The following is a 16,357-nucleotide window of genomic DNA, read 5'->3' as shown; positions in this document are numbered from 1 at the left end:
CTTAATTAAAGTATTTGCTGAAATTGCCTAAATTCACCAGTAGAAAAATCTGAATCCAAATATCTTTACTATAAAAAAATACTCTGTTTAACTTACAATTGTTTTTATTTTTTAAAAAAATTTTAAAATAAATTTTATTTTAAAATTTTTATTTGGACACAATAACTTTATTTTATTTGTTTATTTTTATGTGGTGCTGAGGATTGAACCTAGCACCTTGCATATGTTGGGTGAGCGCTCTACGGAGCCACACCACAACCCCAGCTCCCCAATTGTTTTTAATTTAAATTCTTCTTAGATGTGGTATTGGACACTGAACACTGAGCTATAGCTTCCTAAGCAGCTGGGATTACAGGCATACACAACAACACCTCACCTGAATTATTATTCCTTTTTGTTTAGAGAGAATTTTTTAATATTTATTTTTTAGTTTTTGGCAGACACAACATCTTTGTATGTGGTGCTGAGGATCGAACCCAGGCCGAGCGCGCTACCGCTTGAGCCACATCCCCAGCCCCTGAATTATTATTCTATTTTCATGATTGATTTCTTTTTATATTTAGAAGTAGAAATAATTATTTAAAATATTGTTCAATATACAAGAAATTTAACATAGGTTTAATTATGAAACTTGTGGTCTAATTCTTCTACTTGTATCCATATCTTTTTAAAAAAATTTATTCTTTTAGTTGTATATGGTACAATATCTTTATTTTATTTTATGTGGTGCTGTGGATCGAACCCAGGGCCTCACACATGCGAGGCGAGTGCTTTACCGCTGAGCCACAACCCCAGCCCCATATATCTTGATAATTACCTCGATAAGACAAAAGTCACAAAACTTTTAAGAATAAGAGCTAAAAGGGGTTCTAGAAATTGCTAATTTTCCCATTAGAAATCCTGTTTTGTTTTCACTTCCAAATTTTATTTGCCTGTAGTAAATCTTACTATATATATATGAGAGAGAGAGTGTGTGTGTGTGTGTGTGTGTGTGTGTGTCAGGTGCTATGGCCCATGCCTGTGGTCCCAACTACTGGGGAAGGCTGAAGCAGTAGGATTATGAATTCAAAGCGAATCTGGGCAACTCTGCAAGACTACCTTATCTCAAAAAAAAATTGTATGTACGTAGGCTGGGGTTGTAGCTCAGTGGCAGAGCACTTGCCTCAGCACCACATAAAAAATAAATATTGTGTCCATCTACAACTAAAAACATATTTTTAAAAAGTACATGTATGTATGTGTGTGTGGATACATATACAGATATGTCTATTCAGGTATATATATATATATATATATATATATATATATACACACATTTTTTAATATGGAGAAAGAAGTAACCATCAAAGAATTTTGCACAATAAGAGATAAATGATACACCAAGATTTGGTATATTTTTAGTCAAAAGTAAAGAATCTATCAGGCCTTTTGAAAAACTGAAAACAACTTGTAAGTACTTTTCCCTTATCTCGGACCCTAGAGATCAGGAGACCCTTGGTGGGACAATCCAGCCAACCAACCCAATGTTCTAAGTTCACCTATAACATGTTCCTAGTTTAAAAGGTTTAATTTATCATTAAAGGGAGAAAATTATCTTCCTCATATGTTAATCTATGCAATGTTTCTAGCAAAACTATATTCTGTGAACAAAGTAACCCAATACACATAAATAATTTAAATCAGGGAAACACAACCTCAAGTGGACTATTTTCACCAATAAGAAATTAAATAAGAAATGCTTCACATTATAGACATTATAATTTTCTTTAAGTCTTTTTTTTTATTTAGAGATTTTTCTGGTAAGGAGATATACCATAGGAAAGCAATTTCACTGGCAGTGAGGTATGTATATACTCTACCAAAATACTCCTTATTTTAACTGTTTTTAACTTTATTTACACATAAAGAAAAGTATCAATGCATATCCTTGGTTCAACTATAATATTAGCCAAACTACATGAAATTAAATGAAATGGTGCCTGCATACAAAAACTGTTATTTGTAAAGGAATCTAATTTCAAATTAAAAGAACTAACTTGTTTTTGGAAATAGTTGAAAAGAATAATCACAATTTATCATGACCAAGACACCTGCACCATATTTTCCATTCCTCACAGCACATTTATTTCAGTAATTCCGTTATGTCGGTTCTTAGCATGAGCATAGTGTTACACAATTTTCATACATATAATCACATCCAAAACAAGTTCTAAAATTTAAATTGTAAACATTCTCATCATATGAAGAAATATTTTAATTGGTGTATTAAGTTTTGCTAACTGATCAAATTTGGAAGATAATATAAATGAGAAAGCCTATTCTAAATTGTGTAGTGAGCATCGTTTATTACATTTCTACAATGTTAAATAAAGTAAGAGGCAAACCTGTCCTGTAAGCATGTCAAATTTTAGGTAGAACACTAAAAAGAAACAAATCTGTTAACAAAAGGATGTCTTGCAATAAAGAACATTAGATTTTTAAAATCTATTATGATACAAAAATGTAAAGGGTAAATAGCATCTTTGTTGACAAAGTAGGAGGTAGCATGGATGCACCACTTTATTGTCTGAGAAATGCAACTGGAGTAAAGAATATTTCCTTACCACAAATAATTTCCAGGACTATGTACATATTTCTTTTAGAAATACTTGTTTAAACAAATCTCCCTCCACTTTTTAGTATAAAAAAAACCGTTCCATGTGATTTTAAAAAAACACTTACACATCTAGATAGAATAGTACTCTGCCCTATTTGAGTGAACAGTCTCAAACTATGAAGTACATGATATTTAATGCCCTAAGTTGAGTAAATTTAGTTAGCAAGTTCCTGGTATTATACAAAACACTAAATACATACAAACAAAATATAATATCTTATATTTCTATGCAAGTCTTGTGGGGAATAAACAGAGCCTTGATTCTGGTAACACTGCAGAAAACATAATTTTCCAATAAGTCTGTCTATATGTATCCATGTGCAACATTTATAAATGGCTGCTTACATGTAAGGTCTTTTATTGAGTGAACATAGTTAACCAACAAAACTTAGTAAATCTTAAAAACACATCTTCCACTCTATATAAAATATATAGACTACTTACTGTTTTTAAGTGTTCAATTTGCTCTGATGTCACTGTAAATTCACTTTCCCCATTTTCCTGCTTTAGTATTTATAAACGGATAATTTATTGTGGTTTACAAAAAAAAAAAAGAATTTAAAATTTACATCCAATTCAAATTTGCTATTTAAAAGGTTTCCTGGTTCTATGAAGCTGCTTCTGCCATTAGTAAAGAAAATGAAGTTTCTGTAATGGAAGCAGGCTTTTTAAGTAGTGACGTGACTTCCACCATGCCAGCTCCAGTCCGTGGAAGATTAGCGTTTACAATGTGTCGTTGTAAGTGCTTAATCCAGTCTTCCTGAACAGACAATGGTCCTCGAAAGACTAGGCCACAAAACCTATAGAAGTTGATAAAAGTTCTCTTAACCAATTCCTTTTATTTAAAGTCAACTTACATAAAATCCATAAAACATTTAAGGAACAAACCTTACTATATACTACATATAGCACCCTGATAGTATCTAAATGAAGTTGAGATGATTTAATGATACTGAAACTCCTAATTCCTATGTTTTTATTAAGAGTTATAATAAGTTAAAAAACCTACAAATCTTAAGTAATTTACAATTATCACTCCAAAATGTGCCTTTCTCTGAAGACCCATCCTCAATTCAGAATTCTTTCTTATGTGAGTATATGAAAGGAGGTATTGTATGAGGGGAAAGTAAAATGTGTTCCTAATAATCAGGAACTTATGACAGTAAAAACTGAAACTGAACCAAACTAAACAAACCAAATTTAAAAACCACAACAATTAAAAAGTCACTTTTACAAATCACAGTATAATGGAGGCTCTTGGCTAAGGTATAAAATGATTTAGAAGTTCACTTATAACTTGATTGTTGAATGTACCTTAACACCAATTAAAAATCCCAAATAAAACAGCTGAAGAAACAGAGTAGATATGGCAATATAAGTATGTACCTGCATCGGAGAATGTAAACCTCGTCAGCACCATGAGGTAACGTTAACATTTTCTTTTTGCTTCCAGATCTTGACCTTGATTTCTTTTGTTTACAATCTAAGGCTAAAAAAGGGAAGAGAAAGACTTAAATTCCTTATTTATTATGAAATATACATACATATTTTTAGAGAGGTCAGACCACCAAAATCAAGTTAGAAAAAGTTTGTATTTATTTTCCGAGGCATGCACTAACTTGTAGCTGAATCTCTAACAGCAGTAATGCTATCTACATATATTTGTCTTGTATTCCTTTTTTCAAATAATACTTTACCATTCCAAATTAGAACTGATAAAATATAAGTAAATAACTGGAAACTACGAAGTTGGTCAATAATTACCATAAAATTCTCGTGATCAAATGTAATCATAACATCTGGTTAAATTTTTCTTAACTCCAGGAAAATTTTAACGTTTTATATAAGATCATTAAATTGTTTGCATTTGATTACAATCTGCTCCATTTAAGTAGGTCTCACATGCTGTAAAAAAACTGAGCAAGGGAACATAAATAATGTAATAAAAATCAATTTTCATGGCAATTCAAAGGCAAAAAAAAAGCTCAACCTTCATTTTTAAATTCAATCTGTAGTAAGTGTAAAATCATGCAAACATGTAAGTTTTATTTTACTAGAAAATAAATATAAATCTGCATTATATAAATTTACAACTGAATGCAATGTTTGATGTTAACTATTCTTTACATTTTTTCCACTTTATACTTTCTTCAATATTTTATTTTAAAAATGTGATTAAAAAGGGAAAAGAGGATTTTATATTTAGACCAAAATTTTAGTGCTAAGTGTTCTTGAAATCTTTCCATTACTTGACTTTTCCTGTTATTTATTCAAAACATTTTGGCTTAATAAAGAAAAAAGGTATTTTTATAAGCTGAAATAGGACATAACATTTTATAAGTCTTTGAATTCAGCTACACCATTTCTTTGGACAAAGGGATGATAGTAATTCCAGGGTGCTGCTGTCAATTAGCAGGAAGAGAAGGTAAAGAGTTTATCTCTAGGAATCCAAGGGGAAGGGATACAAATGTAACAGAAGAGTCACTCAAAATGGCTTTTCTTCTTATTCTGCCACCTGAAAGCCCCTGAAAAAATTCCAAGTAAGAGAGAACAGGAACTGGCTATTCAATGATTCTGTGAAATGAGTTTTTCAAAGTCTGGATTCCAAAAGAACAGATGCTACTAACACAAAACCAGTAAACATAGTTCCTTATAATAATCAAGTGGCAATACCAACAGAAATGCCACAGAAAATTAAAAACCATATAAGAAGCCTAAATTTCATTCAAGCCGCTGGTTTCGGCATCCTGTCACCTGCCTGTTTAAAAGTAAAATCTAAGACACACAGTCTTTTTCTGTTTCATTCTTACAACAAGAGTCTATAAGTAATAAGAACGACTGGAAGTAAAGTTTTAAAGAATGGCTAATTCAAAGGTAAACAACCAAAATCTGGGACAGAAAAATCTTCTAAGGTTTTCATTCGTTATTTCAGTCAAGAGCTTGGCACATAACAGGAACTCTACAAATAAGTCTAGAATAGAAATAAAGCAAAACTCAGTAATTAAACCGACATTTTGACAGTCCCTGAATGGAAATCTGTTCTAGCCCTATGTAATACAGGTAACATTCCTAAGCAATACCTTGGCATCTTTTCTTTAAATATCACACATTCTTAGATACAGATCACTGGCTAGCCAAGCTTATGTGTAGAAACTAGGTTCTTCACAACTAACATGAAGACTACAGTACCCATATTTTGTTAACAGCAGCTGCTTCTTCCTAATTGTTGTGGTGAGCAATTTGAATTTAAGTGAATTTTAAATGATTCATACACTGGAAATGAGAGTTCAGGGAACTCAAAAGGTAAGATAGTAGATGTTAGCTACTCTTTCCACTTGTAATGTAAACTATACACAACCCCTGCCTCTGTTATGCGGAACAGAGTAAGCATTTCGTTTATCATGAGACTACTGGCAGAATATCACTTTGATGAACTTGCTGGTTGTCAAAATGCCACACTCTACTCAAACTTTCTGAAAAATGCAAATAAATTACTCCAGGATGCAAACAGAATACATTATAACAATACTTAAAAACTATGTTCACAGAATATTAATGTGAGGGGCATAAAACAAATTGAGAGAGGGTAAGAAAGTATGCTAAAGAATGGTTTATGAATTACAAAACATGTAATAAGTTACTTTTAGAAACTGTGATACTTTAAACATGGAACATGCTTTACCAGGATGATGAAATAGCTTACACTTTTTCTTTAACAGAGAAAAAACGGTATTTTCTGACTTTTGATGCTATATGTATGTTTAGGCAGTTTGATAAATGATCAGATATAAATTTTAAATGTGAATATCATGGCTTTTGTAGTAATTAAAACTTGAAGGTATTATGACTTAAAGTAGGACAACTCCACCAGCACGAGACTGATAATTTCTGGTAGCTAGGGCTCCAAGTAAGTTAGACAGCCTCATACATTAAAAATTCTTTTGAGGGCTGGGGTTGTGGGTCAGTTGTAGACTGCTTGCCTAGCACGCGTGAGGCACTAGGTTTGATTCTCAGCACTGCATATAAATAAATGAATAAAATAAAGGTTCATCAACACCTAAAAAATATTATATTTTTAAAAATTCTTTGAAATATATCTATAAGATTAAGGTATTAAAAACTTGAGACCTCTGATAATTAAATCCAAATGCCTCAGTGTCTTAATATCTTCATTATTACTTAAAAACTTCTTAGCCCTTGAAATTTTTTTTAAGTTGGTAAAACATTACATTTAATAGGTAAGTATTTTTTTTTCCCTAATACCAACCCTATTCCTGTAAAACACTGAGTATCTGACATATATACAAAGGGGACATTTATATGGTATCTTCTAAATAAAAGATGATTTACAGAAAAAGCTTCCCTATCTGAAAAAGGTGACATGCAATCATGCCTATTATCCGAATGTTGTCATTTAACAGATTTTATTGCATCTAGAGGGAAAAACAGTTTTATTCTGCACTGTATCAGGTTTCACTACATTAAATATATAATGCATTCAACTTTAGTATAACACATTTGATTTTGACATAATAAAGCTCATCAATACTTGTGATCAACAGCCAAAGGTATAACAAAGTTGTTATATATGAGTATCTGTCAAATAGGTAACTCTGTTAACACTAAGACTTTCTTTGTTGTAGGTTTTTATTTGCACTTATTAGCGTTAAAGAAGAAAAAACTCCCACACACCTTTTCAATTTCCAATCTGTATCTATATTTGCACATGCAAAATTACCAGATTTGTTATAGAAATTCTTAAGTTCTCTTCTCTGTGAGTAAAACTGCTTCTTTAGAAAGGAACAAATCCAGTCACTCATACCTTTCTGAGGTGGGCAACTTCAGCCAGAAGACTGTCAACAATCTTTGAAATTATCTGATTTTATGAAATATCTAAACTGGTACTGGGAATAGTTACTTGTGGGAAGAATGAATTGAGTGTAAGGCCATATACAAACAGTTTTACAATATACCTTTCAGTAAAATAGCTGTTTTGAAATATGAAAGTGAAATACAACAGACAATGCATCCTCAAAAAGAACACCATATTGCTACGCTATGAAACGGGAACAAAATGTCCAAAACACTAAACTAGATCAGTGAAAAGCATACAAAGAGATAATATAACACAAACAAATTCAAGTCTGTTTTCTGAACAACTGTTTAGTTTTGTACATAAAAGAAAAAGAAGTTACTTTTGGCTCTAACACTGTTACATAAAATCTTATGCCCTTTTCCACCGTTCTGTTCATTATATACAATAACTGCTTCTGCTTCAATGAATTTCATTATCTTTTTTCTTCGCTGCAGAAATTACTTCAGAGAATAATAATTCATAAAAATACCTGAAGCTTCTGTGATACAGAAGCATACCACAAAATTAAATTAACATTTACCACCAAAATATTTGTATTTGCAATTATCCTCCCCCCACCCAATCATTTAAAAGTCCTTTCATCTGTTTCTTCCCTGATTGTTGGCATTCCAGATATCTTAGTCCATTACCTGCTGTTTTATCAGCATATCACAGACTGGATAAATCAGAAACAATGTATAAATATATTTGGCTCACAGTTCTGGAGGCAGGGAAGTCCAAGAGCATAGCACCACTAACTATGAAGGCCTTCCTACTGAGTCACACAACATGGTAGAAGGGAGTGAGCACACTCAAAACAGGAAATTGGGCAAATTCATCCTTTTATCAGGAATCCACTCCTGTGATAAATATCCAACTCCCACAATTATTAATTATTAATTAATTCATAAGGGTGGAACCCTAATGGCCTGTTCACCTCTTAAAGGCCCTCCACCTCTCAATACTAATGCAATGGCAACAAAATTTCAATATTAGTTTTGGAGGGGACATTCAAACCATGGCATTCTGTACTATACCCCCTAAAAACTCACATACAAAATACATCCATGCTATTCCAAAAGTCTTCAAAAGTTTCAGTGTCAACTCAAGAGTTCAAAGTCCAGAGTCTCCTCTAAATCAGGCATGCCAGACTCAAGGCATGATTCATTTTGAGGCAAATTTCTTCCAGTAGTAAGCCTGTGAAGTCAAAACAAGTTATCTACTTCCAAAATACAATATGATAGGCATTCTCATTCCAAAAGGGAGAAATAGGCAAGAAGGGATATTAGACCCAATATTAAATCTTAAAGCTTCATATTAACTTTTCTCCATGTGTTACTTCCTAGACATACTAGAAGGTTTGGACATCTTGAAAAGTGCCAACTCTCACAGCTCTACTGTGGCCTAGTGTGGACTTTCTATAGCAGTTCAGCCCCTAATCTCTCTGCATGGGCACCTAGGTAGTCCATAGCATTCTTTGAAATCTAGGTGGGAGTACCATGCCCCCACAGCTCTTACATGCTCCATGCACTGGCAAACTTAACACCACAAGGACAAAGCCAAGGCTTATCACTTTTATCTGAGGCCACTTAATCAACACTGCCCCACATAAGAAGGCAGGGAGCAGTGGGACGTAATCCTATTGTCTTGATGAATGGCACAAGGCTTCCTTTTATCTAAGATAATCTTTTTACATCATTAGTATTGTCTCTTCAACATATTTTACATGATCATGCTGAGAATTTTTCAGTCTTTCCATTCTACTGCTCCTTCTTCTTTTTTTTTTTTAAAACTTTCTTGGAGTTGTTGATGGACCTTTATTATTTACTTATTTATTTATATGTGATACTAAAAATCGAAACCAGTGCCTTACATAAGCCAGGCAAGCACTCTACTACTAATTTAAAATCCCAGCTCCTTCTGCACCTCTTTTAATTCCACCTTTCAGTTTCTCTTGTAACTCACAGCAGTTAAAAGTAGTCACAAAGAAGGCCGAATGATATGCGATTGAAAAATTTTCTCTACCAGATATCCTAGTTCATTACTCTAAAGTTCTGTATTCTACAAAGTTCTAGGACATACAGACAATTCTATCAAGTTCTTCACAACTGTATAACAAGAGTGACTTGTACCTCAGTATCCAATATATTTTTCCTCATTTCTGTTTGAAACCTTATCAGAACAGCCTTTATTATACACATTCCTACCAATATTCTGGGTCACAAACACTAAAAAAAAAATCTTAAAATTCAGACTTTCCCTATACTCTCTTCTAAACCCTCACCAGAATCACCTTTAATGCTCCATTCACAGCAATATGAGCCTTTAGCAGCTTTTTCTCTGAATTCTTTCAGCATCCACTCATTACCCAGTTCCAAAGCTGTTTTCACATTTTCAGGTTATACTGTTTATAGCAACAATTCTACATCACACACACACACACACACACACACACACACACACACACACACGGTAAATTACAAACAGAAGTTCCTTTGGCTCAGAATTCTGGAGGGTGGGAAGTCCAAGAACATGGGCACCAATACTTGGTGAGGCCATTTGTGCTGGGTCATAACATGGCAGAAGAACAAACAAATACATGGAGACAATGAAAGCTGGGCAACACCATCCTTTTTATCAGGAACCCACTTCTTTTAATAACAAACCCACACTCTTTCATAATAAAAGTCATGCATGAGAGTGGAGCCCCAAAGACTTAATCACCTCTTAAAACTGTTACAATGATTATTAATTAGATTTCAGCCCGAATTTTACAGGGCACTTTTAAAACATAGCACTGGTGTAGAGTAAAACTTAACATAATGGATAGGTTATATATATCCCCAACAAGAGGAATGTTACTAGAGGGATTTCCCCCTCCCCCCTATTAAGTTAGCTTGTACAAGTTGAGCAAGAAATGGCAGGTATAAGTTCATTCAGGGAGATAGTAGGTATAAAAATAACATGAACAGGCAAACCACCATTCTACCACCATTAAAGAGCTAGTGATGAAGGTGGTAGTAGCAGTGGTGAGGTGGGAAGAGGAAGCACATGTCTCAAAGGGTGCAGTGTAAGACAGATAAATAAAATTGATTCACTTTGCTGTCACTAATCCTTCAAGGTTCATAAGCTCCAATCATATAAAAAACTCTTGGCTAATAGCATTTTCTTTTCTTCAGCCTCAATTAAAACAATCAGGGTTTTTTCGTTTTGTTATTTTAAAAAAAGGTGTTAGCTTGTATAAAATAAGGATGAGAGAAAAGGGAAAGTCATTTGATGAAAAGCTAAATTTTTTTCTAAACTTACATATTTTTATCTGTGCAAAGTATCCACAAGACTAGCTTCATGGGTTTGAGGCCTATGATGCTCTGCTACTGCAGTTTTGGAATTCTTAATAATTTTAAACAAAGGGCATTACACTTTCATTTTCCACTGGATCCTGCAAATTTTGTAGTTAGTCCTGGGTCCTAAGTAGCTAATACTCTAAAGAGAAAAGATACACACAGTTCCAACTTTTAATTAAACTCTTGGCCATTAAAAAAAAGGGGGGGTCGCTATTAAAGAAAAACTATTAAATCCCCACTCCCTATAGCACATTAAAACTAGAAAGGACTCCCCTACTTCTACCACAACACAAATTCTTTGCTCACAGCTATACCAACATAATCAAGCCAATCATTATTCCCAAGATAAGCAGTTTAAGTTAAGGAAAGAAATGTTCCTCTCAGGAATTAAAGCATAAAGATATAGAATTAGTAATCTCATAAGTATTTAACTGCACCATCATTTTCTGCATTAGTCAGCTTTTTGTCACTATGACCAAAATTCCTGAGAACAACTACTTAATAGGAGGACAGATTTATTTTGGCTTCTGATTTCTAGAGATTTCAGTTCCTAGTTGGCCAGCTCCATTGCTCTGATGAGGTGGAACATCATGGTGAAAGAGCATGGCAGAAGGTGGCTGTTCAGCTAACAGCAGGAGAGAGGCAGAGTAAGAGACAGTAGGCACACAAGGAAGGGGCCAAGGACAAGATATCATCCCCAAGGGCACAATCCCAGTGACACTCAGTCAAATTATTAATCCATCAAATGAGTTTATAGTCCAATACAATGGCTTCTCAAAAGCCTCAATCCTAGACATAACCGCATCAGGAACTCTTCAACACTAGAGTTTTTGGTGGGCATTCCAGATTCAAACCATAATATTTTCAATCTAAACTTTTTTCCCCCCAGTAGCAGAGTTTCCTTTCCCAGTGACTAAAAATGAGTAATTTACTCAGAATCACAAAACAATAGGTGGCAAAGTTAACTACAGCCTAAAATGTTTTAACATTTCATCTGGAAAAGAATGATACGCAAACCATCTAGAAAGCAAGTTTCCTTTGCTTTAAGGAGTAGGTTTGTGGCTATTAGTCCAGAAGAAGGAGATAATTGAGTTTTTCCTATAAAAAAGGAGGTTATACTAAGGGTAGCAACAGCCCTTTTATTTAAACTTGAGTCTGTATAAGAGGAAAAAAAAAACTTTTTAAAGCCTCTGCTATTTCAAAGTAGAAAGGATAATCTGTAATATAATATTTTAAGTAAGTATTCAACATGTAAAGGGAAAAGCTAGACATAAATATGATTTATAAATAGAGAAATTAGAAGAGACTAGTTTCACCAGTTAGCCAAAAAAAAAAAAAAAAAAAGCTAATACTATAATACATAATAATACAATATGGTTTACTGGTCAGCTTTTGCTATACAGAATAGCTTCTCAACACTTAAAATTTTCTTTTCAAGATAAGTTGGATTTGCATGCTTTTTAATTAACCAATGTGTACAGGTGTTATGAATATTAGTCATTTTTCTTAGAATAAGACACATCTAAAATCAGAACAAACATTAAAGTAAACATTATGAATCTGCACTGAGTCAATTTTGTTTAGAATTACCTCATTATTATCATATGTCTTGCCCTCTAAAGTCTCAGCATTTGTGAAACATCACTTCAGATGTGGTAGAAGTAGTAAAATAATTATTATGTAAGAAAACTACCTTACCTTACAATTTTTAAAAATTTATCTTTCATATAATTATATTCAACTTAAACTGGATAAAGGACGAACAAGAAAATAAAAATTTAATTCTTAAGTTCCATATACTTTTTCAGGCCTATCACTCCCCAAGTCAGTCTCTTTCCCATGCCTATCCACCCTAAATTTCTGGGAAATATATAAATCTACCATGTGCACTGTTAACTAGCCCACCAATAAAAGATTAAGACAGATACCTTATTTTGAGAAATTTGTAAGGAGAGAACTTTCTAGCACTATTAATTGATCAGATAATGAAGACCACATAGGCCTAAAGCCCTTGAGAACGATGAGACCACCATAAATTATGCTGAGATCACCAGACTGATCTATATCATCCCCACATACTTTACCATACCCATCCCTCATTGAGTTTCCTTTAAAAGAAGAGTGGGAACCCCCAAAACACATCTCTCACTCGAGATGAACTTCAATCTCCCTTGAATGAGTATTCCTTGCTGTTCTAAATAAATAAATCTCTTTGCCTCCACTGACATGTGCTGAAATTCTTTTCCATCATGTATGTCAAAGATCCCACTTGTCCTGAGTCAAGTTCCTCCTTCCTCTGGGAGCTCCCAAGGACCCACTTCTGGAGATCTTTCTTCTCTCATGACACAATAACCAATCTCCAACAAAGCACCCTCTTGGCCTAATCTCCAAAAGAGAAAGTCAGTGTATAATTATATAATATTCATAAATTCAATTAAAGCAAATTATTTAACATTTATCTCTGTCCAATAACATGTTTTGTTACTGTAAGGTCTAATTATACCTTAACCCAGATTATAAAGAGCATTCAAGGTATTAATATCAGACTAGAATCACAGCATAATACAACAAAAGAGATACATTTTTAAGACATATTTTAAAAATCCCAATCATTAAAGGCAACACCCCCCAAAATTAGTAACAAAGACAATAGGAATGCTAGGGAACAAGGTAAGACTTATGGAAAAACAAGATGCTTATTTTAAAAAAGGGGGGGGGGCCAAATAGCACTAAATTTTCTAACCAATGATCAGCAAAAATAGACACCATGAAATCTACGGGTTTTATGTGGCAATGGTGTAAAACTCTCTTACGTAGTCGGCTTTTTTACCATTGTTAACCAAAAGACTTGACAAGAATAATGTAGAGAACGAAAAGTTTATTTGGGCTATGATTTTAGAGGTCTCAGTCCACAGATGGCCAATTCCATTTCTCTGGGCTTAAGATGAGGCAGAATATAAAGGAAGAAGGGCATGAAAGAGGAAAGCAACTTAGGGACAGTACCAGGAAGCAGAGAGAACAAGCTGAGCTCTCAATCACCAGGGGCAAAATATAATACTTCAAAGGCATCTTCCAGCCCAAGTAACCCACCTCCTACAGCTACAACTTACCTGCCTACAAATGCCACCCAATTAATTCATTCAAGTGAATTAATGTACTACTAACTCAGTAATGGCTCTCAAAACCCAGTAATTTTACCTTAAGCTTTCTTATGATGTCTTAACACATGAGCTTTTGGGGCACACATCATATCTAAACTATAACACCTGTATTTTTAAAACAAACCTATTGATACAATAAAGTATGGCTATTTGCTTTATTACAGTGGACAGCTGGGTGATGTATTACTGCTAGGAGCCACAAGCATATATACGATGTATGGCACCTTTGGTTGTAAAGTGACGCCAGCTAGCCACTGAGATGATTATGTTAAAATTTACATTCATATGCAAACTGGACTCCCGCTGTTCACCTTGGCCTGCTACCGGACTCAAGTTACGGGACTTTACGGGACTGCTGGAGAGTTCCCATTGGTTGGGGAAGGATAGTAGGAGGGAATTCCGGAGGAGGTCGGAGGAGACGGGGGTTCCGGGACGCGCGGTTCCGGTCAGACACCCTCGTGGGAGGACCGGTTTTTGACTCGCTGGCGCGGAGAGTGTTAGCGGCTTTTTCAAAATAAAGTTTTGTTCCTGCTTCAGTGGCTCGTGATTCTGTGCCCAGCCAAGACTGCGGCATATTACTAGATAACAAGAGAAGTAAATGAAGCCTATCCTCCTACTTGACGGCAAGTGTATTAGTATAACCACTCTCCCTGGAATAAGATAAAAACCTTTTTCTCTCATATATATATATATATATATATATATATATTTACCTCTAACTATCTGCCAAGTTCTGCTTACTTTACTTCTATAACATTAGTGGTATATCTATATCCCTTTACATTTCTACTGCTATTGCCCTGGTATAGGACTCTTAAAATGACTGCATCTACAATTTCTCCTCTTCCCAACCAACTTTATAAAGCAGTCTCAAAAGCATTATACCAATTCTTTTTAGAAAGTTCAACAATGCCTCACTGCAAAACTAATTTCAATGTTAGACCAGCACTCTATGTCATTCTACCTGACTCATTTCACCAATTCAACTCAATTCCCTGATCTACTTATTAGTATTTTTTAAATAAACTTTCCACCTTGCCCCATGTTGCTCCTCTTTCACATGTTCCTTTCCTACCCCTGGCCCTAATTTCCATTTCTATCAGCTATTTTTCAGGATCCATTCTAATGCTACATGCAGGGCTTGTGGTATACTATGTATTTAGCCTGCACAAGTCCCTGGGTTCAATTCTTCCCTTCCCTCCCTTCCTCCCTCTCCCCCCACAACACACACACACAACAACAACAACAACAACAAAAACCCAAGTGTTCAACAACAATAAAAACTCAAGTGTTTCTTAAAAGCCTTGCTTGTCATAATATGGCTCCAGGTACCTTTTGTTTCCTCTAAACTTCCAGTCTGTTTCACAAAACTTTCTAATGGCACTTATCAATTAGTCTTGGGTGTCTATGTGCGTGCATATGCACAAGCTTCTTCTAAACTGGGAGATCCATTTTTTCTCTGTGTACTTAGCACAATGCATAAACTTCAGTATGAGCTGAAAAAAAAAAAGTGTTCTGAAGTAGTGAATAATCAGCCAATTTCCTTTTAGTATAGTGGGCAAATAGCCTAATTCTTGCTGGCATAATAAAACAATTACTTACCCAGGCTATTCAAAATATATACATGATGAAATTATATTCAGTTCACTGCATCTCAAAGCAAAAGTAAGATCATTTCAGAAAAACTATCATCAAAATGGTTAGGAAAACTCAAAGTTAATCCTTAAAGGGTTAGTCTTAGTTACTTAGAAAGTTTACTCAATATGAACAATTCAATACCTTGAATATATGCTATATTACTGTGCAGATAAATACATAAAGATATATACTCTTAATTCAGAAGAGCATCTTTCATTGTCTCATGGATAGGTTTCTAAAATACAAGTTTGAGTAGACCATTTAGTTTTAAAAATCCTTCAATGACTTCCTAAATTCTTTAGGAAGCATTCAAAGCACTAATTGCACTTTTCTGACACCATCATGTTTCCAAATACCTATATGAGAATCTCCTGGCACTTCTTGATCTCCAAATTTCTTCTTCTTTTGGGAGCATATACTAATTTTATCGTATTTTTGTAACTTACAAAATATTTTTCAAAATATTATATAATCAAAGAAAAGTAGATATTCAAAAGATTTTTGTGGAGGTAGAAACATAGTCCATCACTGAGAGTTTTGTCTAATCATGATAAAACACCCATGTTGGTCTGGCATCCAAAACTAAGATTAAACTAATTAATGTTGACTATATTAAAATGAAATAGCATTTTTGTGAAACCTATATTAAAAAAATTTATTGGCACATTACAATTACACAAAATAGAGGAATTGTGACATATTC

The 16,357-nt window shown here is 34.0% G+C and overlaps 1 protein-coding gene across 17 annotated transcripts in view; it reads right to left on the bottom strand.

Annotated features, from left to right (window-relative positions):
• Window positions 1-3,011: 3,011 nt before the first annotated feature.
• ZNF644 (zinc finger protein 644) overlaps window positions 3,012-16,357 on the bottom strand; it is a 106,553-nt gene continuing 93,207 nt past the window's right edge. For all 17 annotated transcript variants that reach the window (XM_081307660.1, XM_081307655.1, XM_081307659.1 and 14 more), the window contains 2 exons: window positions 4,043-4,145; window positions 3,012-3,456 (listed from right to left, as the gene is read on the bottom strand). In XM_081307660.1, the coding sequence (XP_081163786.1) occupies window positions 3,264-3,456; window positions 4,043-4,145 (296 nt within the window). In that variant the 3' untranslated portion in view covers window positions 3,012-3,263. The remainder of the gene's footprint in view (window positions 3,457-4,042; window positions 4,146-16,357) is intronic.

Source organism: Spermophilus citellus, assembly GCF_964194105.1.
Source record: "Spermophilus citellus genome assembly, chromosome: 9".
Taxonomy (NCBI): domain Eukaryota; kingdom Metazoa; phylum Chordata; class Mammalia; order Rodentia; family Sciuridae; genus Spermophilus; species Spermophilus citellus.
Note: the sequence above shows the minus strand (reverse complement) of the source record. Positions and strands in the feature narration are given on the sequence as shown.